Raw genomic sequence first — 27,230 nt, 5'->3', positions numbered from 1 at the left:
CAACCTCCCTTTTTGAAATTGCCCAATTTTATATATTAAAAAAAAGTTCATCTTAAGGGATCTGGAATGAGCGTTTCGACAGTATTTTTGTGGGACATGAGAGCATATCAGACGTATCGAATTGCATTCTGAATACGAAAAATGTCTTTCTGATATCAAATAATTTTCATTTTTTGATATTCACGGTATAATACAAATTTTATGACAAAATATAAAAGTTGATATTTTTCACATTTTTGATATATAACAGTCCTCGAAGTAAATTTTGTAAATTTAATGATATATTCTTAAAGTGCATGTAGCTGGGAGGAAAAGCCGACGATCAATTGAAAATTTTCACCTTTCATATTGAAGATACAGATTTGATTCCCACCTACATACACTTTAAGTATAAATCATCAGATTTATAGAGTTTAATTCGAGTACTGTTAAGGTGGTACGAAAGGCAAAATCAAGTTGCTCTGATTGAGATTAAAATAGACTTGTTGCAGAGAGATATGCAAAATAATCTTAATTCTAAATTTGAGCCGTCGGACAAACGGTTTTTGAGATATTGTTGTTGAAAGATTCTTTGTATTCTATTGTTTTTGCCAATATATTGATGAAGTTAATGATATGAAGAAAATTGGCAAAATGTGCTCATTAATATTAATTTTTGCCAATATTTTCCCAATATTTTATGAATAAACCTTCATGCTACTTTTACCTTTAAGAATTTTGACCTGAAACTTTGCCAATGTGTCTCTATGACCTAAACCTTTAACATGTGATTTTCCAAGAAATCTAATTTGCATATTTGCATAATTAATTAGCCTTAAGTATAATGCTAATTAATTATGCAAATTAGATGGGCGGGAAAATCACATGGTAATGTTTTAGGCCATAGAAACACATTGGCAAAGTTTCATGTCAAAATCATAAACAATAAAAATAGTATGAAGGTTTATTCATAAGATATTGGTATAATATTGGCAAACATGAATATTCATGAGCACATTTTGCCAATTTTCCTCACTAACTTCATCAATATATTGGCAAAAACAATAGAATACAAAGAAACTAAAAACATGCATATCTTGACAACCGTATGTCCGATTTCCTTCAAACAAAAACTATTTTGCTCAGTGTATTTAGCTTAACTTATTCAATCTATTCAAATGGTTCTAAATTCAGTTTCTGTTTTCCAGAAACATCGTTTCGAACCCCCTTAAATATCAAAAATATCGATTTTTAATGATTTGCCATAAAATGTGTATTTCAAAAATCAAAATTATTTGATATCAGAAGGACATTCTTCGTATTCAGAATGCAATTTGATATGTCTGATGATGTGCTCTAATGTCCCACAATAAATACTGTCCAAACGCTCATATCCCTTCCCTTAAGAGTACCCGGTAAGTAAAATCTTTGCTAAACACATTTTCAGGATCTGGTCTTATCAGCATCCAGATTTATAAGGCAGGGAACATATAATAATCGGGAGTGGAGAGCTAATTTGGTTAAATACCGTAAAACCTCGTCTACAAGCATATATAGTGTTTTTGATGAAAGATAAGTTAATACGAAACAAGTGTGAATATGCCAATACAATAGATTGGTCTTCTTTTTTTTTTTTTTATATGCTTGGATCTGTCTTTAATTTGCTCAAACTACATAATGGCACCAATTTAGCTTTCAGCTGAGGCACTCTACAATGTATATGCTTGTAGACAAGGTTTTACGGTACGGTAGCTGTACAATATAATATAATCTTGCCCCTGACATTAAAATTAAGTCGATATGAGTCAGTTGAAATTCACTTGAAAGAGTTAATATGTGACATGATCAAGGGGAATGAGTCACATGTCGACCCTGGTCGAAAATGAGTTTTACATATGTTTCTCAAGAGGACATTTAGAGCTTTCAGAAACTGAAAACCCCATGTTGATACAACTTTTCGTTACAAAGTTATGTCAATTTATCAATCGCTGAAAACAATATAAAGCAAAAGAATTTTAACACTTTCTTTGCTAATATCTCAAAATCAATATTAGCGACATCCGACTCATTTCCCTTGAAATCACATATAATGATGTAGGTTCCAGCTAGGGTGATGTCAAATTCCATTCACTACCAGAGGAGATTTGCAGGTGTGAGGTGTTTCACATGTATCTGCCCCACAATTCAAATGCAGTAATGGAGAGACTGAATGAATTTAAAATCAATACAGCCTTGATTTGTTAATGCAGCCTATACATGATCGATCAATATCAAAGACCCTAATACAAGAGTGGATATAAAATCTGCTACTGTGCACTGTACACACGAACATCAATAGTGATTTTATTGTCCAACCATCAATAAAATCAAACTAGATTAGATCTCTTCAATAATATTGAAGAGAAATATTATTTTGTATCCAATCCTGCATCTAGGGTTCAAATTGAATGTGTACGGGCCACATTAGATAAGAATTGAACAGTTCACGTGTCTCATCAAACCACTCTAATACCTCGTCAAACATGATAGAGGTGACATCAAAGCTGAAACAGATAATAATTGTTGACTTTGTTGTATTTTTCACACAGTATGAGCAAGGGTACTACGGAGATGATAATTATGGCAGCCATACAGGTGAGTAGTGACTCAATCAAGCCAAACTTTCTAAACTTGTGACAGTAATTGCATTCAATACGCCCCTTTAAGGTTTCTTTACCGCGTGTTGATTTTTACCTAAATTCCTTCCCACAAGGTAATAGGCATTGCATTAGTACAAGGAACTTATACGATGTCCTCATCTACAAACTGATACTATCTGTCCATCGTATAAGACTATTACCGTACGGCAACATGTTGAAGGAATGTTACACAGTCAAGAATAGGCTCTGCCACCCGCTGTTTTGGATCCCTCACAGTCCTCCCAAAACATCAAAAACCTTAAGACTGTCCTTTTTCACATAACACAGACAAAGTAGGGCTAACTTGCCTAGAAATGGTCAAATTTTGGCAAGAAATATCTCTGTGTAATCATATGCAAGTCCCACATCACATCTATATCGGCGTTCATGTTTTTTTGCTGAAGTTAGGCTAGGCTGGTCATGCACGTGATGTGACACAGCTAAAATAATTGACCGGAAATCGGGGATCATTAAAACGTCAACAATTTTTAAATACGCAATGACAGTAAACTTAACTATAGGGTCCACAACTTATAAGTTCCCCCTAAATACTTTTTAAAATAAGTCGATAAATATTTGACAAAATGCAAACGTGTAAAAAGGTGTGGGTAGCCGTATTAGAGTCACGCGGTAGCATGACCAGCAAATTAAAAAAAAAACGACTGATAAAGAAGAATAAGAAGATGCACCGCAAGGGACTATATTTACACGAAACAAAACGCTATTGTTCTATGATATTTTTCGCTGGGTACAAAATATATCTAAAACCATGCTAAATCGTATTTACTATCCAAAGTGTAATATTTTAATAACTCATTATTCAAAAAGTTACACCAATCATACAGTCAATCCGATTGTTTGATAATAAATAAACATTCTTGCTTTATTTCACGCGGTATTTCATAGCCAAAATTAGTGGAAAATCATAGCTAATCATACTGATATCCACAATCTTTCGTCACTGCTACAGCCATACATGGCTGTCACTGTCGCACTACCTTTTGAGATTCACTTTCAAATATACCCTAGTATATTCCTGGATACCCTACATACAAATTCTGGATCCCATTCGCCAAAAAATCAAGTTTTTCGCAATTCTTTTATTCTTTCCGGACCACAGCATACATTCATATTAATAAATACTCCACTTTCACACGTCGTTATATCGGGTCGTCCCCGTGGCGAAACTTCCCACCACTTTTTTTTCTTAATGTTTTATTAACCAATTTATTGTCATAAATCAAGAATAACACCATCTCGAACATCCATTGCTATTATGATATTATTTTTTTCTTCATCAAACAAACATGTTTGATTTTTATTCTCATTTAGGCCTAGGCCTACTTTCACCATCCAGATGCTTTCACCATGCCTGACTATCATGACATCTTCGTCATTTAAAACACATTTATCATTGGCTCTGTTCACAGTTCAATCTGAAATTATATTTGCAATAAATATTATAAATTGTCACAAATTAAAATCACAAACCGCGAAAGATCGCCAACAACTGCCGCTGAATATTGATATCCAACTAGATTTCACCGCAGGGCTATAAAGAACCACAAACCGCGACATTTGGATATCCAACTAGATAGCCCAGCAGGGCTACAAAGAATCACACACCACGAAATATGGATATCCAACAGGCTTAAACTATAAATTAGCTCCCGATAGAGGGCAGGGCCTGATAAGGGAAATTAAAAGCACAAACCGCGAAAGATCGCTGACAACCGCCGCTTAAAAGGGATATCCAACTAGATTGCCCCGCAGGGCTACAAAGAACCACAAACCGCAAAATTTGCATATCCAACAAGATTGCCCGCAGGCTTATCGATTATAAAGAACCACAAACCGCGAAATATGGATATCCAACAAATTAAGACCACAAACCGCGAAAGATCGCCAACAACTGCCGTTAAATTTGGATATCCAACTAGATTGCCTTCGCAGGGCTATAAAGAACCACAAACCGCGAAATTTGGATATCCAACAAGCTTAAACTATAAATTAACTGCCGATAGAGGGCTTGATAAGGAAATTAAAATCACAAACCGCGAAAGATCGCCGACAACCGCCGTTAATAGAGATATCCAACTAGATTGCCCCGCAGGGCTACAAAGAACCAAAAACCGCGAAATATGGATATCCAACAAATTAAGACCACAAACCGCGATAAAAATGAAATGAAATGAAATGAAGAGCCACAAACCGCTAAATTTGGATATGCAACTAGATTGCCCCACAGGGCTACAAAGAACCACAAACCACGAAATATGGATATCCAACAAGCTTAAACTATAAATTAGCTCCCGATAGAGGGCAGGCTTGATAAGGGAAATTAAAACCACACACCACGAAAGATCGCAGATAACCGCCGCTACTAGGCATATCCAACTAGGTTGACCCGCAGAGATACAAAGAACCACAACCCGCGAAATTTGGATATCCAACTAGATTGCCCACAGGCCTATAGATTATAAAGAACCACAAACCGCGAAATATGGATATCCAATAAATTAAGACCACAAACCGCGATAAACGAAATGAAACGAAATGAAGAGCCACAAACCGCGAAATTTGTATTTGCAACTAGATTGCCCCACAGGGCTACGAAGAACCACAAACCACGTAAATATGGATATCCAACAAGCTTAAACTATAAATTAGCTCCGATAGAGGGCAGTGCTTGATAAGGGAAATTAAAACCACAAACCACGAAAGATCGCAGATAACCGCCGCTTAATAGGCATATCCAACTAGGTTGGCCGCAGGGCTACAAAGAACCACAAACTGCGAAATTTGGATAGCTAAGTAGATTACCATGAGGGCTATAAAGAACCACAAACATTCAAACACGATTATCTTGCCCAGTCGGGCATTTAGACGCTTCCGTAGTATAGGCTTAAATATATGCGCATTTACCAGTTCCAACTTGGAAGTAAATCGGACTTACTCTCCGTATCTCTCTGGCATTGTCAACATTGGGTGTGTGTTGTTCATATTTACATTTTCTGTACATATTTACGTTGCCTTGAATAATTTAAGTATATTAAAATATATATTGATCATTGTGTACGCCTCAGTCACGCGTGACGAGAAAGTTTTAAAAATAAACGACTGATAAAGTTTTGTTTAATTATTTATTGTCATAAATCATGAACAGCAACTTCAAACATCTATTTTTCGTTTTATGGAGCACTTTGTAACCTGATGACTATCCAAGCTTGGAGCTGCTTGGTTACATTCATAAAAAGAAAAGAAATCTACCAAAAAAACGTTGACAACGTAAAGAAATCAGCAAGTTTAAAAAAAACCCACCTCGGCTCACTTTTTGAAACTTGGTCCCATTTTGAATACCAACAGCAAATCAGTGTTTTTATTTTATTTCAACAGAATACAGCGTTTCCAACAAGATTACAAGCCTACTACACTTCTGGAAATGTTTTAAATTTATATAAATATGATGAAGTTTAAATCAATACCTTTTACAAATGGGACCAAGTTTCAAAAAGTGAGCCGAGGTGGGTTTTTTAAACTTGCTGATTTCTTTACGTTGTCAACGCTTTTTTGGTAGATTTGTTTTACACATATGGACCAAATTATAGCGTCACACATCATTGCATTCAGTCACAATGGTTCATTATGTAAAAAAAGAGACAATTTTAAACAGTGTTAAAAGTTGCATCGGAGTCCATAGGAGTCAGCTCTCAAACAATACAGTAGGCCAGGCCTATTCATGTGTTTGTTAAAGAAAACTTAAAACAGTCTCTTTTCTTACACAATTAACCACTGTGACTGAAAGCAATGATGTGTGATGCTATAAATTGGTCCACATGTGTAAAACAAATAGGGCTATACATATCGTTTTACATTTTTACATTTCATAAAATACTTTTTGACTTATTCTAAAAAGTATTAGGGGGGAACTTATATAGGTCAAGCCTAGGCTCATACACCTATTCTGAATTATGATATGCCATCCATAGGCTTTGTGTTGTGATCAGTTCGATCAGTGGTTCGTAATGAAGAAAGCGTGAGCCAGTTGACCGAGCCACGGTCATATTCTAATGTGCACTACGCCAGCGAATTTTTGGTAATTCCTGAATGCCTTTGCAAATTTAACCCGAAGTATGTCACGCTGATACGAACATGGTTACTGTGTAGTTCAGTGCTTACAGCGACAATGTTTGCATTGGTTGCAAAGGATTCTGGGAATTTGCCAAAAAGGTGAATTCATTGTAAGTAAATGCATCTGGAATGCTACAATGTGGCATTATTAAAATAATATTTAAGGGAAATAATGGGATGCCTGGAAAAAAAGCCCATTCCAGTGAAATTTTGTATTTGGAGGATAGTCTAAGTTTCAGGTGTGATAAGAAAATTCCATGATCTGCAATAATTCAAAATTGTCTATTTCCAATCATCACACCAACCATTTCTTGATTAAACACATTTGTATTGTATATTATATTGCTCAATATATGTGATGCGATCAAGCCAAATCAGTCGGAACTCGGAACTATTAAATTTTCAGTTTCTTATAGGATAGTAAAAAACATTTACAAAGCGGGATTTTGCAGAAAACTCTACTAAAATTGAATAACCAGTTCCAAAGATATGAGCAATTAAAGAGTTGCCAAAACAAAAGGAAACAAAAGAAAATATTTACTTTGTTTGACTATACCTCAAAATCAATATTTCCGAGTTCCGACTGATTTTGCTTGATCGCATCACATATATCAATCATAACCATTAAAAAATTACTGTTTTGTTTTATACCAGGTGACCCAAAGCAGGATTTAGCGTATGAACAGCAATATTCCCATGGGCCTAGTTCCTACATTGTACCGGAGGAAATCAAAAGTTTCCTGCTCTTCTTTCAAAGAAGCATCAATGAAAATAGCATCTATGACATCAGCCACTGCTATGAAAATACGTAAGTAACAAGAGATAAAACAAGTAGACCATATAATTGACCCTTTACATGGATCCGCCATCTTGCTACCAAAACAAGGTTATGCCGACAAACACATGCACAAAGAGTGCATTTTTGATTTTATGCTTTTCTAGCAATGCACCGGAAGCCTTTATGCAAACAGTACATTTGCTGAGGAGGATGCCCGCAAGTATTTGTATTCAGAAACTTCAGAAAGTCAATTATGGACATGTTTGTTTATATTTCAGATTTAACAAATTAACAGAGAGATTTTTCAAGAATTCATCATGGCCAGAAGCAGAGAGCATTATGCCAATTGTTGGCAATGGTAAGTAGAGTTAACAGGTCACAGTGGTATACAATGTATAAACTTGTAAATTCTGTACTTTTTGGGTTTGGAAAAATAAGCACTTTTGGAAGTTTTAGAAGAACAAAAAGCCCTTTTGCCCATTGAAAAACGACATGTCAAGTCATGGAAAAAGTGATTATTTCTTGAAATTTAAGCTATGTAAAAAAAAATGTTTTTCTGTCAAAGTATTTACCCCTGCACTGCATGCAGTTGGAAGCTATCTTGTGCATGAATGCTTCCAAGTTAGTCATTTACAAGCAAATATTGGATATATCGTAAAGATATGTAACCTACTACCAAGAAATGAGCCTAAAGTCGCAAGTTGGTAGTTTCGAGACTCCTGGGTGCTGTGTTGGTGTTCTTTGTTTCACATGCATCTGTTCAAACCAATAGTATGTCTGTATGTCCTTTGCACAATGGGCCATTCACGAAGGACATACTACTTAAGAATATATATGTTTGTTATAATTTTATAAAGTTTGGTTTGCTATTTTCTTTTCACAGATATGGTTTTTATGATCTTGTACAAGGAATTGTTCTACAGGCACATTTATGCCAGAGTTCAGGTATGTTAATCCTGGTTAATCATATGCAGGTGGTTACACATAGAATACTCTTTGGTATTCATTTGTTATACATATCATACACTCTTAGATAGCATGAACCAATCACACCAAACATTACAAAAATTGGCACCATACATTGTATTTGCTTGTATTTTACAACATTTTTAGTGACAATTTTGTTATAAAATTAGCAAAAATCATGAAATTTATTGCTTAAGATATTATTTCACTTCCAACAAGTGATACACATTTATTAACCTATAAATATTGTAGTGCAAAGGGCCAAGGGCTTTATGTACATTAAAATCTAACTGAACATAGTTTTTGGAAGAAAACATCCAAGGTCTGTGATTTGAGGTCTCATGTAGTCATAGAAGCCTGGACATGTATAATATTTCAAACCATACAAAACATCAAAAATAGGCTAATGCAGATGATTATTTAACCAAAACAAATTTGAATTGTCCATAATTAATAATAAAATTTTTAAAAAAGTTGGTTTTAAATCAGTGATTTGTTTGAACAATATCATGAAATTTAAATCAAGTTGTGTACCATAAGTACCAGAGTCTAGTGCATCACCAGTTGAGCTCATACCAACATTGAGAATGTTTTCTTTTCCTGTTTCAGACTGGTCCATCCCAAGAGCAACGATTTGAGTCCTACTACAACTATTGCAACCTGTTCAACTTTATACTCAGTAAGTGTTCTTGAAATCAGTTTTATGTAATTGAGAAAAAAAGGGGTAGTGAAGTTTGAAATTATAAGGATTTAACTGTAAAAAGCCATCAAGTAATGATTTCAGTGAAATGTATAAATGTTGTGTGTTGTGTGTGTGTGTTAATGTTATCACAAGTTGTGATATACTACTCTAGATCATCTTGATCGATCACTATAGTTTGATCAGCTCGTAATCGGCGGGCCTTCTAACATCGCGGATTAATATCAATATATGTGATGAGATCAAGCAAAATCAGTCGGAACTCTGCAATAATAAATTTTCAGTTTCTTATAGGATAGTAAAAAGGATTTACAAAGCTGGATTTTGCAGAAACCCCTATTGAAATTGAACAACCAGTTCCAAAGATATGAGCAATTAAAGCGCTTCCAAAACAATAGGACACAAAAGGAAATATTGCCTTTGTTTGGCTATATCTCAAAATCAATATTTCCGAGTTCCGACTGATTTTGCTTGATCGCATCACATATGTTATTTTGAGGATTGTCTTGTGACATCTCACCAGAATCATCACAAGTTATTCATTGAAGTCATAATACTTCGCCTATTTTCTTTAATACGCATTCAGGTTAACTATATCATTCTTAATGTTGGTCTACTTATCAGCGTAGTGGTAAAAGCCTAACAATTCCCGTCGATTACGAGCTGATCAAAGTATATGTGGCAACACATAGCTGAGATGATATAAAGCAGTTGTTAATATCTTTCTTTTGTTACTGCAGATGCTGAGGGTCCAGTGAGGTTAGAGCTACCAGACCAGTGGTTATGGGATATCATTGATGAGTTTATCTATCAGGTAAATGTCTGTGGGTGTGTGTGGGCTTCTTATTAGTGGTGGAATTGAAAGGAAAGGTATTATCACACCTGCGCCGAAAAACCCACGTATAATCGTGGATCATCCACATTTAAAAAAAAAAAGTGTATTTACTGTATAAATGTGTGTGTTCATAAACACCACCAATCAAGGACACACACTGTGTAACAGTAGCTGCATATGAATCACGGACGTTTACACTTCATGGACAGGTGTTACCTGATTGAAAATAGCACAGATTGGATAATATGTCGGGGTAATTGGATGCGTAGAATGAATCCAAACGGTAAAAATGGTAACAGTCCAGGCCCAGGGTAAGGTGAATAAAAGTTAATACGTGCTTGTTCCATGGTAAGACAATGAAAACTCAAATTATGTATTTCTATTAGTGTTTGAAGATGGTTACACATGAGTGGGAGTGTGTTGTGTAGGAGCACAACTTCAGGAGAGTATTTTTGCTTTCAGTAAATTGGTTTCTCTGCCCGATGTTTAATATATTTTTTCTTTATAAACATAATTTTGAGTTCTACCATGAATGTGATTTGTGACTGGACACCAAGAATCAGCCGTAAAGTCGGCCCTCGGTCAATTTTGTTTTATTTTGTGTTAAGAAAATATATATCATAAGCTTTAAAATGGTATATCATTTGACTTCAAACGATATCCAGAAGCGGGTTATGTTTTGTTGAACTCTGTTCCTTCAACAAAAGTCCTCTCATTGTTAATTGTTGATTATACATACCTAGACAAAATACAATGCTTTGTTATCTACCACTTGAACAGGATTTAGCCAAAGCAAACAAAGACAAGAACTATTCTATAGAAATAGGTAGAAGCTTATTATCCTCTTCGGCAATAGTATTATTGATTGATTTAAACAGTGTTTGATGAGATACGTGTTGCACTATATTGAGATAGCTATGAATACGACCTTCACACACATTTTACACTGTAACTCGGAATACAATTTGCCGAGTTTACGGCTCATTCGTAGTGTCCACTCACATTTATGAACATTGTCTCTGTTTTGTCACTCACCTTTTATAGTTCCAAGAATTCAGCAAGTATCGGTGTCGGTTGTCAACCAAGTCTGAAGATGAGGTGGCCATCCTGAGGGCAAATCCAAAGGTAAATCAAATCCACATGCATTGCTTATCATGAACCTATTGAAGAGTGTTGATCAAGTATCAAAAGTATTTCAAAAGATCATGAAAGATCTTCAGCTTCCAGATCATGGCAAAGTATATAAGGCCATCTTAATTAAATCCTGTGTCTCAAAGCTTGTGAGAAATTCAAAACCTAATGCGGAATGCTGTGTTTTTTACTGTATTTTGTTTAATCAAGTGTCAGGACAGGATTTCGGACAAGCATTTTGTGCAAATAATATTCAATGTTGTAAATGTTGGAATAGTAGACAAAAAAGTCACTGCTACAAACTATTCTTCTCTTTTCGTGCCCAAAGTTTGCGAACATATCGAAAACTTGAAATCAAATACGAATTTTGAGTTTTATTTTCGCCTTTTTGTTAAAAAATAAATAAAAAGAGATAAAAAAATGAATTTCTTGATTTTCAAAGAGGACTACGTGCACGATTTTACTAACACTCACGGCAGCTTTGAGACACATGATTTAATTAAGATGGCCTAATTATAATTTTGATGGTCTTTATCTGTCATGAATTCCATGGATATCTAAATAAATTAAAAGATGAATAAAACAGTTTTTGATTTATGTAGATACCTGAAAAATAAGCTGCCCTGTATGTTTTTTATTCTGAACCTGTAGATCTGGAATGTTCACAGTGTGTTGAATGTATTACACTCATTAGTTGAGAAGTCTAGCATCAATAGACAACTGGAAGTATATGCTACAGGAGGTAAGAAATGTTAGGATAAGTGTAATGAGGTAATGTGCTAATATGTTACTGGTATATACAGGGTTTGATTCCATTGGTTTGGTGTTTCTGATGATGTAGTAACCCATCCTACACAATAGTATTGCTATAGATGAGTTGACTTCTGACGTCAATGCCTGGCAGTATGCGCACGCATCATCACAATTTCCTTTGTTTTTTTGCCTGGCAGTATGCGCGCACATCATATTTTGTTTAGGGCTCGTGTTTTTAAAACTCCCGCCACATCACATTGAGGCTATTGAACAGTGCAGTGGTTGCATGGGGTTCACTCAAGCATATGGATATACCAGTCCCTTGCCTTTGTTGATAAACATTGAAGTCAACTCATCTATACATCAGCCCTCGAATTAAGGATCTGAAGGGGCACAGCAACTTTTTTAGGGCAAGTTGATAATTGCCGTGGATTTTCACTGAAAAGGCAAGGCAGTACGGCAATTTGTAATATTTCAAAAGGGCATCAAGGCAACTGTTGAAAATTTGAGAAGGGCACCAAGGCAATTTTTCAAAAGCAAAAGCATTTAATACCGTCAGCTGAATTCGACACCAAAGTAAAATTCGACTCTCAACTTTACACTAAAACTAACCTGATTGCTTAAAACACTGCAATACAAAGCAATCAGAAATCAACAGTTTAATTTAGTTAAAGTTTGCGATCCCTAGACCTAGTTCTGAGCTGCAAAACTGACTCAAAACAGCGATGTAACAGCTGTGAACTTTGGTAATAATATTGATAAAATTTGCCGGGATAAAAACAATTTCGTGCAAAACTTATCTAGAGATGGGCTCACATGTACAAGATAAGACGAGACCGGAAGGGTATCGCCATCGGTTTGCAATGGGAAGTCAATGTTTGTTAATCGAGAGAACAATTGATTTGCCCAGCGCTCAGATTTTGTTCACGACACGAGGTCGAGGAGTCTTAGTTACTAACAGCGTTTCTGATTGGTCGATAGTACGTTGAAGGTATTTCTCTGACCAATCGAGAAAATGAAGCCAGAATGTCAGATTTCTAGCAACCAGATAATGTATAAAAGCCGATGTGATTGGCTGAATATGTAAGCTTACGTAGGGGTAATGAATATTAATTCACAACAAACTATTGTGTATACAGTGATTGATAGCTGGGTTACGATGCTCAAAATAGCGATCGTGTTCAAGATTTTCGATTTAATTTTCCACAATTTTTTGGGGATTTAACCAGTACTTGTTAATGATTTTATAATGAAGGGGCAGGGCTGGCCGGCTAGGGCACCCATGGCAACTTCATTAGAGGGCACGGCAAGTGACTGCCGTCGGTAAAGGACATATTTTGAGGGCATTGCGGCAATGGGGGTGGGCACCCACGGCAATATGCCGTCGGTGCCGTGGGTTAATTCGAGGGCTGCTATACATTCAGGCTATTCCAGTTGACATTCATACACCACCTATGGAAGACATGACCTTAATCTTCAACACAGGGAGTGTGAATTTCAGATGGAGTTACCTGAATGGGATGACTCCATTTGAAATTTCCATTCCCTGTGTGGGAGATTAAGGTCACCAACCATGCTAAATAGAACAAAACAAAACCACTGTGCATGCATGCATCCCATGTGGTGCGATGACGCAATCACCCTAAGTTGTATGAATGCATGGTTTTGTTGGCTTAGCCTGCAACACGCCGATTGGCGATGCACTGCTTGGCATGCAAGGGGTCTTGTGTACTTGTTAGGATTGGGTTGAAGTTTACAGTTAGGGCTGTTTGCACTCCGTAGTTTCCTCAACAATTTTCTTTTTTTTTTTGCAGGTAACCCAGATAGTGTTGCAGGAGACTTTGGTGAGCATTCATTATATAAGATGTTGGGTTATTTCAGCCTGATTGGACTACTCAGGTTACACTCACTGCTTGGAGATTACTTCCAAGCTATCAAAGTCTTGGAGAACATTGAACTCAACAAACAGGTAAGATATGTGACGTATTTGGCGGTGTTCGAAATAAGCAAAAATCTTTAACGACCCCTGGGTTTTAAATCTATGATTTTCATCAAATTGTAAATGTTTTCAGACCCAAATTCAGATGCTAAAATTTTAATGTTACATTGGTCCACATTTTGTGACACTTTGTAAGATTTAACCCCCTGGACACTACTGGTCATCTAACAGCATTTCTGATTGGTTGATAACTTGAAATGCTCATTTCAATTGCCAATTATGACTAGGCTTTAAACTATTTATGGTCAAACTTGCATTTGCAGATGATCTTATTAAGGCCAGAGTAATGGAAGACACATTCGTCCCACGACCCGAATTTGAGATTTTTGATATTTATCAACACTAAGATGTATTCTTTCACTTGAAACTGATAAAATACAACTTGCTAATATTTATTCGTCTTTTTGCTTGATTTCTTTCACACTTTTCAACTCTAAAAAGTCACATGGCTCAAGACAGCTTAGTAAATTGGCGGGAAATAATGAGTCAGAAATGCGCGAATGCAAAATATTGTGATTACTGCAGCGATTCGCGTCAAGCGTGACGCTGGCGCAACTCTGCGCGTATGTCCAACGCAGTCAAGGCGCATTCGGTATGTTGTTAACGCCAGCAAATGTGGTGTAAACAAAACAAAAATTTGCAGTCAAAATGCCACTTAGATTTTTTAATTATTTTGAATTTTGGCGCACTGAAAGCAGAGATTATAGATTCATTGGTGCAAAAAGATGCATATTTAGACCATGCACCAGATACAGCTTTTACAAGTCTGAAAGTCTTACCGTTTTAAAATTTAAGGACGTTTTGTGCATAATTTTGACATTTTTTTACTAAAACGTCGATTTCTCAGAGTTCACTTTTGACAATATTATGCGATTTTTGTGACAAGATAACTCGAAAAATATGCAAGCAAAGGGTAAACTTTTGCACTATCCTTTAGAGTACATCAAAGTCTAGGGAAGGTTTTTTCATTTTTCAAAATATTTGTTTTAAACAAAAATATACACCATTATGTGCAATTTTTAGCTTAATAATGTGACAAAATTGCTTTTTTCACGTTTTTTTTCAATATTTCAAAAAGAGACGAATTTCAAAAAAAAAAAAACCTTCCCTAAGTTCATGTCTCTTCTTCATAAAAAGCTAACTGAATTTTTTTTACTCCGAACGGATTTTTTTCTAAGTTGTCACAAAAAAATTGGGGGTAAAAAAGTGAATTTTTGTGATTTTTTCAAAAACTTGAGATTTTTGAACAAATCTGACGTCACCATGGGATTCCTTGACTCATTTCCTTTCCAAAAATGTATAGTTTTATATACTTTGGACATACAATTCAGAAATAATGAAGCTCGAAAAGGTCCATGTTCTCTCCCATTACTCTGCCCTTAATACCCTCCTTGATTGGTTCAGAATTCGACACAATATTCATTTTGGCCAATCGGCAGGTAGTTCTCATGGGGTTAAACAAGTATGATGTTGAAGTCAGCATTAGGACTGAGTCTGTCATGTTAACTTTGTGACAACATTTCACAGGCCTCGCAGGGTAGCGTATCTGTGGGCCTGTAGTGATTTTCACAGGCTTTTGGTGGAGGCTCATCTTATTTTGAACGCTGATAATTATGATTAGTCTAGCATGCATCTTATTCTAATAGTATACCTCCAAATGGTTTAGCCAACTTTTGTAAATTGTAAATTTGTATGTTCATGCTTGTTTGCAATCTGCCATTAATTCAATTGTGCTGTTAGTTATGATTTGATGTTGACCTTTGCTGAATTTCCCATAAGATGCCAGTGGTCCAAATTTTCGTATCTAATTTCTTTGGTTTTCATTGGAGTATAATCTGCCCGTCAAGTGAAAGATTAACATCATTCATTTGAAAACAAAAACGTCCTACATGTAGATTGTAGAAGTATCTCAGCTCCACAAAACAGGTTTTTACACCACTTTCTGAATGAAATATTGGACCTCGCAAATAGGAGAAATGAAAAGGACTGATAGTATCAATTGTTATGCAATACAGGAAATTAAAAGAACTGAATGCTGTAAATAGGTTTTCAGGAATTGAATGATTATGTGTGTTGTCATAACAGAATTGAACAATCTCTTTGACAGACCTTGTACTCCAGAGTACCCACATGTCAAGTGACGACCTATTACTATGTCGGCTTTGCGTATCTGATGATGAGACGCTACCAGGATGCGATCCGTAGTTTTGCCAACATCCTGTTGTACATTCAACGTACAAATCGTATGCTGCCCCCAGGCTCGTATCAGGTGGAAGTGGTAAGTATTATGGGGTAGTGAGTGGTTAGTATTATGGGATGTTTTTAGATGCTATTTTTAGATGAGTTAGATGTTATTAGATGTGAGGTAAGTATTATGGGATGTTATTAGATGATTATAAAGCACTTTCTGAATCAAATCTTGGACCTCACAAATAGGAGAAATGAAAAGAACGGTTATTAGGCCAAGTAACAAAAATAACATGTATATCGTCCCCGCCCTCACCAATTTTTGGAGATTTTCAAATATTTTTGTTATTTTTCCTATTTGCCCCATTACTTTATTTCTAAAATTGTTGTGATGAAAAGACATGTTCAGAAGTTCTTGGTTATCATTTATAAACACATTGCAAACACTTTCTTCAAACAAAAATATCCGGGGGCCTCCCCGATTTGATGATGTGTTGACAAACACTTTGCAATTGCAATTTTACACAGAAATGAATGGTAAAAAAATTACACAATAACAAATAATAAGGACCTCCCTCACCGATTTTTGAAAAAGTCCGGACGATATACATGTTATTTTTGTTACTTGGCCTGAGATTATACCTGTTTTCGAAATGCCTGTCAGCATCCTCTCCCATTTAAGATGCATAATTTGAAGTTGGTATTGTAGTGAAGAACCCCAGACTTTTGATTACAAACCTAGTTTGAGCATAGATGTATTATTATTTTGTTTGTGTGTTTTCAGATCAAGAAGATCAATGAGCAGATCTTTACACTGCTGGGTATTGCATTGAGTCTGCATCCAATGCGTATTGATGAGAGTGTACACATGCAGTTGAGGGAAAAGATGGGAGATAAACTGCTCAAGATGCAAAAAGGGTAAGTCATGGCAGGGTATTGCTATGCCAGTTTTATAATAAAAGTCTGTGTTAAAGAAATCAGTTAGTGTATGATGTCATCTGTTAATCAAAGGAACTTAAAATTTTACTATGTCTATGTATGTGTTATATCATATAGAGTAGAAAATTAACTGCGTCGACATTTGATGAAGGAAGCAAAAGCGAAGAATAATTAAAATGTGCGTAATTGAATATTTTGTCGCCACGTGTTTGGTGTCGCCTCCCCTGCCCGTTCGTCAGGTGACAAAAATTCACCTGCGCCGCTTAAATCATGTTTTAAATGTTTCTCTGTGTAGGCCTTTACAACACTATTTTTGTCACCTGACGAAGTGGGAGCGACCATTCAGCGACTGCGTGGCGAAAATTCGTGTAATAAAATATTCAATTACTTACATTTTAATTATTCTTCGCTTCTTTGCTTCCTGTTATATCATATATGTATATATGTGTATATATATAGTATGTTTTTGTGCTGTGACAGTGTGTCAGCTGTGACAGCTCAAAAACTTAAAATTTTTAAGTTCTTTTGGGAAACTTTGTGTATATCTTCAATATGAAAGTTCAAAATTTTCATATGATGGTCGGCTTTTCATCCCATCTACATAGACATTAAGTCTCCCTAGTTTACTTCTAGGACTGTTAAATGTCAAATATGTCAATTTTTAATAATTTGCCATAAAATTTGTATTACATTGTGCAAAATGATTTGATATCAGAAGGACATTTTCTTCGTATTAAGAATGCAATGTGGTGTGTCGTATGTGCTCCAGGTCCCACAAAAAATACTGTGCAAAGGTGGGTGATTGAGCCCTTAAGCAAACAGATTATTTGAGATTTTCTTAAAACAAATTGTAGATCATTTCTCATATTGACAACTCCTTCCCATTCATGAGTAAATAACCACTATCTTGGTTTACATTTTTCTGTGCAGAGATATGCAAGCATTTGAGGACTGTTTTTCATTTGCCTGTCCTCGTTTCTTGTCTCCGGTGCCTCCCAACTTTGACCAACCGGCCAGTAATTCACACAGGGAACCTTTCACATTGCAAGTGCATGTGTTCAAGGAAGAAGTACAACAGCAGATCCTTATACCCACCATTAGAAGGTAAGATTTACATTTGTACTCATTTCTGATTCCATTGTTCAGGGATGTAAATCTTCTGGAAATTACCGGAAAAAAAATCCTGAAATGTAAAAATCTTTTCTTGCATTTTTAGAATTTGATGATGATAATTTGTCATTAAAAGAGACAAACATTTTTTTTAGGAGGGGGCGATACCCTGCAGCCTATTCCCCGGACAAACCCCCTAAATGTTCAATACCGCACACAAGCCCTCTGACACCTGTCCAGTGTCCAAGGACTAGATGGATTATCAGGAAATGGATATGTTGCCCATTTACATCCCTGATTGTTCTCCTCAAATAGACAAGACATCCAATGGTTCATTCAGGGAATTGTTTACATTGTTGCCAATAACTTCATGGGAAGGTGTGTAGCATTAGATCTTTTTAGCTTCATCTAAGAAGCCATTGTAATTTAGGAGAATAAGGCAGTGAAAAAAAACCATCCGTTCTGCAGATGGACGAATCTTTTAAGTAGGAGTCGGTCAGGCATTTTAATGCAATTAAAATTGTTTTTTGCAACTGTCTAAAAAAAACACCAAAGTCTGTAAAATACACATATCTGTATCATTTATAAAATTTCATGTAAACAAATCCAATTGATTATTTGGTAAAATGATGTTAAACATACCTAACAATGACGTTTCGTGCTACATCGTAGCACTTTCTCAAATCGACTGACCAATTCTCCCAGTCCTCCTCGTTTTTAATTATCATCATCAAATTCTAAAAATGCAAGAAAAGATTGTGCAGCAGGAAGTGATTTCCTTCATCCAACACACTCAACCGGGATGAAGGAAATCACTTCCTGCCGCACATCTATGACCAACTCCTAAAACCACCTAAAACAGCGCCACCAACGTCACGCTCCAACAGGAAGCAGACGAGTAGGACTTGGAGAATTTGTCAGTCGATTTGAGAAAGTGCTACGATGTAGCACGAAACGTCATTGTTAGGTATGTTTAACATCATTTTACCAAATAATCAATTGGATTTGTTTACATGAAATTTTATAAATGATATCTACTGACAATCCTGATGAACTTGTTTACGGAACACATATCTGTAATTTTTGTTAATTTGCTTTGCTCAAAATCAATCCACTTTTGCCAAAAGCACCAGATTTTATATGCATTCAAAAAAATTCCCCAAAACTCAAAATCTGGATCAGTAGGGCTTGTAGAACAAGTTTGCCTAATGGGTAAGCTTTTTTGGTGGAGAATACATATTCAATACAAGCATACTGGAAATGGTTTAATACTATTGGGCTATTCCTGTTGAAATCCATACACCCCCTATGGAAGACATGACCTTATTCTTATACACAGGGAGTGTGAATTTGAAATGGAATCATTCATTCAGGTAACCGCATTTTGAAATTCACACTCCTCTTGTGGAAGATTAAGGTGAGTAGGTCATGTCCTCCATATGGAGTGCATGGATTTCAAATGGAACAGACTAATTTATTTGCACACCACTCTACATGTGCTGTGCAATTTTGCAATTTGAATCAAATTGTTGCATTTTGTGCTATTGCATTTGAAAACCATACACCTCCTATGAGACACATGACCTTAATCTTCTACACAGGGAGTGTGAATTACCAATGGGGTTTCCTGAAAGGGTGACTCCATTTGAAATCTACATTCCCTGTGTGGGAGATTAATGTCATGTCTTCCATAGGGGGTGTATGGATTTCAACTGGAGTAGCCCATTGTTAATGAGAGTTGAGATGTATTTATATAGGAACTGGCCTCAAAAAGAAACTTAAAATTTTTCACAAGGTCATATCTTAAAATCCTGTCCATAAAAATGAACAAAAATTGCACACAGGATTACTTAAATACTCTACTCTAAACACATGGTTTTTTTTGGTCCAGGAAGGTGTTCCATGTCAGTGCATTTTGCTGTTGTGTCAGTTGGACAACTGCTTGGTTACTGACAGGTGTTTAGAGTAGAGTATTGAAGTAATCATGTGTGCAATTTTTGTTCATTTTTATGGAGAGGATTTTAAGATATGACCTTGTGAAAAATTATAAGTTTCTTTTTGAGGCCAGTTTATATGGATTTCAACTGGAGTAGCCCATTGTTGATGAGAGTTGAGATGTGTTTTGAATATGGCAGAATGCTACTTTTTAAATAGTGGACAGTAATTATAATAGATTTTGTCAATATAAATCTGATGGTTCTGTATTGATTGTTGTCAACAGCTTCTTGAAGTTGTACACCACCATGCCTATATCCAAGTTGGCTGCTTTCCTGGACATGGTAAGTCAGATATAGGTTGTCTCTAAAGCCACACTATACTTTGTTTCACCTCAGTAGTGACATTGGTGCTTATTTCGCTGGGAGCAGTATGGAATTGTGTGTGCTAACCGAATCCTGCATAGTGTAATCAATATATAGACCACTTGGCATGTGACATCATTGCCCGGCAGTATGCGCACGAATTATGTCAATTTCCATTGTTCTTTGCCCTGCAGTGTGCGTACGCATCATAGTTTGCTAAGGGCACGTGCATTTTAAATCGACCGCCACATTTCATATAGTACAAGAAAGCCATTGAACAGTGTAGCGGCTCGTTCAAGCATATCGATAGACGAGTCCCTCGCCTTTGTTGATAAACAGTGATGTCAAGTGGTCTATACACACACATACAAGGGTAGTTTGTTGGTATGCCTATTATTAACTGTAAGGGTACCTAAATGATACGAAGATGTAGTATGAAAATCTTGTGTCACACACCACAAGCAGTGTAGATTGCCCATCACTTCTCAAAATCATATGTAAATTGAGCTAAACCAAAATTTACATTTAGTGGGTTTTTATCGGGTTCGCCGTCGGACAAGTTTAGAACTGTCGACGGCGAACCCGCTAAAAACTCACTAATTGTTATGAATTCCCGTCGTAAAAGCCTATCCCACAAAAAAATTTACATGTCAATATTTTAATATTTGCTATTGTAACAGAGTGAAGAGGATTTCAAGACCCAATTATTATGCTTTAAGGTAAGTTGATCCCATTCCTGTAATCTAGTAGTACACAATTAACAGACCTACCAACTGTCCCTCATTTTGAGGGACTGTCCCTATTTGGGGTTTACCAAAGTGAAAAAGAGGGACAGTCCTGTTTTCTGAAAATTCCAGTGACGGCAAATTTAAATGTAAGAATAGCAGAAAATTATGCAAATATCACATTAAAATTTTGCTATAGCATTCTCTTTAGTCTATAATTGTGTTCAATTCAGACCTACAAAATGTTTTGTGAATTCTAAAAGTATTGCACACCTCAAGTCTTTGAATTTGTCAGTACCTGGTGTGTGTACATTTATAAGGTTTTGGTCTCAATGTCCCTCTTTCTGACTTTGGTAGGTTGGCAGGTCTGAATTAAACCTTGGAACATGTCAGCAAATCTCAAATTGAGATATAATCTGTCTTGTCTCACATTGAATATTGAATATATTGGATCCTGAATATAATAATTATAAAATATTAATACTTTACGCCGAATATTTATTGGTCTCGCTACAAATTTTACAATATTGGACTCGACTACGTCTCGTCCAATGTTTTAAAACTCATAGCTCAACCAAGAAATATAGGCACAATCTATCCCAATTTTATATCAATGTTGGAGGGTCTCACAGACATGTTGACAACATGGTTTATCCAACATTGAAGGGGGTGGGGGCAGGGGTAGAGATTCACCAAAAGTGTGCTAACAATTTGCTAATACATAGATCAGGCCAAAAAAAAAAAGGTTTGTCTCAAAGCTCCCGCGCGCATTTGTAAAATCGTGAGATTTGGAAAAAAAGAAATGCGGATTTTGTTTTTATTTTTAAAAAAAAAATTTTGTTTTTAGTTTTTCTAGAAAAATTCGGCGAAAATCAGATTTTTTTCTCCAAATACCATGAAAAAGTCGGGAATAAAAAACACAAAAAAAAAACACTTGTGAGCTTTGAGACAAACCATTTATTTGTTTGGCCTCATAGAAGTGGACATTGCTGGCAACCTCGGTGTGACTGGTGTCTACCTTTTAGTTTCAACGGTATGTGCAACAAATATCTTGTTTGTATTGGTGGACTGAACTTGTAAAATAACCATCCTTTCCTTTGTTTCATTAGCATAAAATGAAGAATCTTGTATGGACAAAAGGGTCAAGTGGTCTGGAAGGACAGTTTGCAGCTTCATCAGAAGTGGACTTCTACATTGACCAGGTCAGTTGTATGGAGGGCTCATCTACACACAGGAGCATCCTTCAAAAATGGGCTACTCCAATTGAAATCCATACATACAGGGAGTGTGAATTTCAAATGGGGTTATCTGAATTGGTGGATCCATTTGAAATTCACACTCCCTGTGTGGAAGATTAAGGTCATGTATTACATGGGGGTGTATGGATATCAAATGGAATAATTTAATCCCAATAACAATTAAAATATCTTAATCCTGATCAAAACCAAACCAAATCTGATGGCACAAAAAGAATTAGTGATAATGAAAGATTTGTTTGTTATGCCCTGTAGTACAGGCTATATTCAGACAGTATTTGCTTGAAATCGTACTATTTTATTCAAAATTACTAGAGTTATAAGTGTCATTTTGTTGTACCGTAATCTTGACACACATTGCATTGGTTGTCAAATGATGAGTGACAAACCCAGTGACTAAACAATGACACAATATTTTACTATATATTAACAATTCTGGATCTAAATTTCTGTTTAAAAGTTTTGTATTGTGTAATATTTTGTTTTGTTCAACACAGGATATGATTCATATAGCTGACACCAAGGTAGCCCGTCGCTATGGAGATTTCTTCATCAGACAGATTCATAAATTTGACGAGGTATGTTAGAAATGCGTCAAATTTATTTTTTGGTTCTCGTTCAGAGGATTTTAATTAAGAAATAAAGGGTAATGCTTTATCCTTTACACCCAAATAATGTGTCGAGGCAGTAAAAGCGTAAATAATGGGTGAGGCGCGCCAAACCCATATATTTAAACGCTTTTTACTGCCGAGGACACATTATTTATGTAAAGGATAATGCTGCACCCTTTATTTCTATTCTATTACCAGAAAATAGTGCGAGAGAGAAAATATCATTTTTTGGCACAAATATTTTAAGTTGTTTACTTCAAGGTGGAGCGCGTATGCGTAAGTGACAGCGCGTATCGCGGAAATATTGCACACGCAACCAAGCGTAATGCTGTGCCCATTATTGCAGAATAATGGGCTCTCACATGACGCGTTTTAACGAATCACAGTGCGCGATTTTGAATAATGGGCCGTGGAGGTAATAGAATGATTGACAAGGGTGGGAGAATTTTTTTTTGGAGGGGAGTGGTCTATCCAGAGTTGCATTTTGCAGTTTTTGCATTATGCTCACCATGAAAAAGGCAGCAGGTGCTGCTGAAACGTACACAGCAAGTGCAACTCATCGGATCGGAAAGTATGAACCTGTTAATTGACTTTTCCTGCCGATCCTTGTGAAACATACGTATATCATGGGATCAATTTTGAAATTAATTAGTGTTTTCTCCTGTCTCGTTTGCAGATGAATCGCAATCTGAAGAAACAGCAACAACAACATTTCAAAGAAAAAGAAGAAGAATAATCTTAGAAGATTAAGAAATGTTTTTAGAATGGTATGTGTTGATTTGCATGTGATTATAATGTAAATAGTCTTAAACATTCTAAACAAAATAAGTTTCATGATAGGATTACAATTGCCCCATCCCCAGCCTGGATGCAGCTTGGGGTCACCCATTCATATGCAGTGGAAATCCATTAATACAATGTGAGCATCTTTAAAACAATCCAAGGCATTCTGTAAATAATTCATGTATTTTTATTCATCACAGCGCCTCTGAAAAGTTCTTTTGACATGAAGCTGGCAATTTATAAATGATTTTCATTGGTTGATTGATTAAACCTAACCTCCCTAAGTGGTTCAGAAGGGTACAGAAAGAAAATGAAGTTTTCTCAGCACAAAGTGACTGCAGGCCCAGGCATACCATGTGATGCCACTGTGCAATGAACAGAGCACACACATATATACACAGAGGCCAGCCAGGTCAACACCCATGGGTCACCTGCTCTATGCCTGAGGGATTGGTGGTTCAAAACAGCACAGAGAGGAAATAATTTTCTCTTCTTTTTTTCCTCTCCTTTCCTTCTTGATATTCGGCCTTAGGGTTGAGTTAAAAGCAGTTTAAGGATTTAAATATATAAACTTAAAAATACTAAGTTTCTACTGTAATATGAATTGGTTTCTGTATGATGGTTACAATAACTGTTGGTAGGAAATTTGAAACTAATCTCTATTTTCTCTGTTTTGTTTACAGATGAATCAAAATCTGAAGATACAGCAACAACAGAATGTCAAAGGGGAATAATGATTAACATAACTAATTTGTAATTTAAAAGCTATTTAATTAAAGTATTAGTACTAGGAGTAAGTACACCTGGGTCGCCAGAGATGAAAGAGAAGGCTTTCAATTATTCACATAATTTCAACCGGTTTAGCTGTTAAGTATAATGGGCAGTTTGCCAAGGGTTCCAACTTATCAGTTACAACCTTTTGCAGATTCTCTGTATCCAGGGTCAGAATTTCGGCATGAATCAGATAATCGATTCTCGCAAAGATTCTCGTAAACAGATTTGCGTAAATCAAAGTTGATTCCCGCAAAAGTTTGTAGTTTACACAGATGTTGATTTGCGAGAATCAATTGATTCCCGCAAATTTATTCTGCAAGATTCAAGATTGATTCTCGCACTGTGAAACAAAATTCTGACCCTGTGTTTCTATATGGGTAAGCCCTTATAGAGAAGTTAATTTATTTATCCTGACATAAATTGGCATATATCAATTGCATATGTAATGGTACTGTACAATTCATTCAGTGGCAGTTCAAACAAGCTTTTAGCACAAGAAGTGTATGTAAATTTAGGGATTCAATCATGTTTCACCGTTGTTCGTCACCGATTAACAACGATGCATCGTCCGAGTGATTTACTTCGCGATGGCAGCTTTAGCTGCCCGAGCGAAGTAAACCACGCAGACGCGCCGGACACAAGTTGTTAATCGGTGATGAGCAACAGTGAAACATGATTGAATCCCTTTCAACAACGAAACAAGCTAAAGATGTCTAATTCACATGATTTTTTTCATTCGGAATGTCCGTTTGTCATTGCCACTCAACCTTACAAGTAGATCGCGGTATTTCTCTGTTGATATCAGCAAAAAAACTAAACAATAAAGCGGTAATATTTATAAAATGGAAGAATATTACTGTTACCTGGGAACACATGGAGACACCTTGAGACATGCAGTCCTGTAGACCATTCCTGTAATGGGCACCTTCCTGCCATTGATGTGGTGAGCATTGATATCACATATTATAAGTCGGTCATAAAATCAAGCAAAATCAAGCACATTATAAGGCAGCAAAAGCGAGGTAGAGAGGGGCATCATGTGATTATTTCGTTATTTCATAATCAAATGATCAGAGATGCCACTCTTCCTGATTTTTGCCATTTTTAGACATACATTCAGGATTTTTTGCCAATGAATGAGTGGCTGCGCTTTGCAACTTCCTGATTTTTTTCAACAAGCAAGTCATCTCTGAATGATCACATGCTTTTCTTGACCTCACTTTCGTTGGTTTATAGTATGTGATATTGATGCGATATTGATGCTTACCCCATCAATGACGGGAAGGTGCTAACTATGAGTTAGGTATATGCACGGCATAATATCAGTAAATGGCAAATTTTTTTTTATCCACAATTGCATATTATTTTAAGTATTCAAAGGTTCATAAGGGGAAATAAGAACTATACTGAAGTAGGCCTGTTATCGACACACAATTTCTAATTCTGCACTTCGTCAGGAAAAAAATACGACAATCGACACGTGTCGAAACTCGTAATGAGATTTAAAAATGCTGAAAAAAGTCGATAGATAAGCTTAAATTCACACCGATATGAGTTACGATTGCCGACTTCCTGTGTAAACATACTTCCGGGTTCGGGTCAACTTTGGGAGGTAATTTTTGACTTTCCAATGAAAATATGATCGTACGGCAAGCTTATTCGGATAAAATAGCATGGAAATTTCATTGTTTTTCTTTTTGAAAGGTGTCGTAAAGTGTCGAAAAAGGACAATTTATTTTGACATGTCGGATTTAGGTTCATATCGACGATAGTACGACAGTTGATAACAGGCCTATATTGAAGCTGTCTTGATGAGAAATGAACTCATTGTATTGGGTGTGGGGTGGAAGAGATAAAGAGAAACTGTATTACAAAACAATCATGCATTCAATTGATTTCCATCATTGCATATTGTAGCTTTATACAAAAAAAACCCGGGGGGTACTTGATATTTGGGTGGAGTTTCAAACTATGTGATGACATTGTGTCGTTTTTGAAACCGTCTCTCATTTCTGTCATTAGTTATGTCAAAGGTAATCTGAAAATGTCTTCAGCTTGAGGAACAATAAACTATCCAAGTATCAGGAAAGTGAAATGGTTTTGTAGTTATTGTATGAAAACTGAAGTATTCAACCTTACCAAGACTAATCCCTATGTAGTGCCTAATATGAACTTTTCTTGCAGACCTTTGTTTGAAAGCCCCTTGCAGTTTACTTTTTGCTTTGGTTATCAAATTGCAATGGCTAAGGAGTTATCATTATACAGAATGCTGCTTGGTCAAGAAAAAAAATTGTTGCAATATTATGGTCAGGGAATAAATGCAGTTATGGTCCTAATAAAGACTGGTTTTGGCAGGATTGTGGAGAGAAACCTAGCATATTCTAGTTGGTGCTTGTTCAGTGCGAAGGGACCGTGACAGGCCCACTCTGACATACAAAATCCACCAGTCGTGAAAATGTATCCAAAATTGACATTTATTTGTGTTTTCGGTGAAATAAAATTTATATTGGCTGACTAACTCATTGGACAGGCAGCTTGATAGTGACACACTTGCCAAACAGTCATATACTGTATTCTGTGTAATTAAAGCCCCCT

At 36.1% G+C, this 27,230-nt stretch overlaps 1 protein-coding gene across 2 annotated transcripts in view; it reads left to right on the top strand.

The window, feature by feature from the left end:
• Positions 1-26,730, top strand: part of LOC140150968 (eukaryotic translation initiation factor 3 subunit L-like) — a 38,004-nt gene extending 11,274 nt beyond the window's left edge. For both annotated transcript variants that reach the window (XM_072173136.1, XM_072173134.1), the window contains 18 exons: positions 2,568-2,613; positions 7,443-7,596; positions 7,845-7,924; positions 8,450-8,511; positions 9,142-9,211; positions 9,973-10,046; positions 11,112-11,192; positions 11,850-11,940; positions 13,766-13,920; positions 16,058-16,228; positions 16,922-17,055; positions 18,007-18,180; positions 20,408-20,465; positions 21,167-21,205; positions 22,321-22,413; positions 22,965-23,045; positions 23,755-23,845; positions 24,545-26,730. In XM_072173136.1, the coding sequence (XP_072029237.1) occupies positions 2,568-2,613; positions 7,443-7,596; positions 7,845-7,924; positions 8,450-8,511; positions 9,142-9,211; positions 9,973-10,046; positions 11,112-11,192; positions 11,850-11,940; positions 13,766-13,920; positions 16,058-16,228; positions 16,922-17,055; positions 18,007-18,180; positions 20,408-20,465; positions 21,167-21,205; positions 22,321-22,413; positions 22,965-23,045; positions 23,755-23,814 (1,623 nt within the window). In that variant the 3' untranslated portion in view covers positions 23,815-23,845; positions 24,545-26,730. The remainder of the gene's footprint in view (positions 1-2,567; positions 2,614-7,442; positions 7,597-7,844; positions 7,925-8,449; positions 8,512-9,141; positions 9,212-9,972; positions 10,047-11,111; positions 11,193-11,849; positions 11,941-13,765; positions 13,921-16,057; positions 16,229-16,921; positions 17,056-18,006; positions 18,181-20,407; positions 20,466-21,166; positions 21,206-22,320; positions 22,414-22,964; positions 23,046-23,754; positions 23,846-24,544) is intronic.
• Positions 26,731-27,230: the final 500 nt, after the last annotated feature.

This window comes from Amphiura filiformis, chromosome 4 (assembly GCF_039555335.1).
Source record: "Amphiura filiformis chromosome 4, Afil_fr2py, whole genome shotgun sequence".
Lineage (NCBI taxonomy): Eukaryota > Metazoa > Echinodermata > Ophiuroidea > Amphilepidida > Amphiuridae > Amphiura > Amphiura filiformis.
The sequence above is the reverse complement of the archived record's forward strand: the minus strand, read 5'-3'. Positions and strand labels throughout refer to the sequence as shown.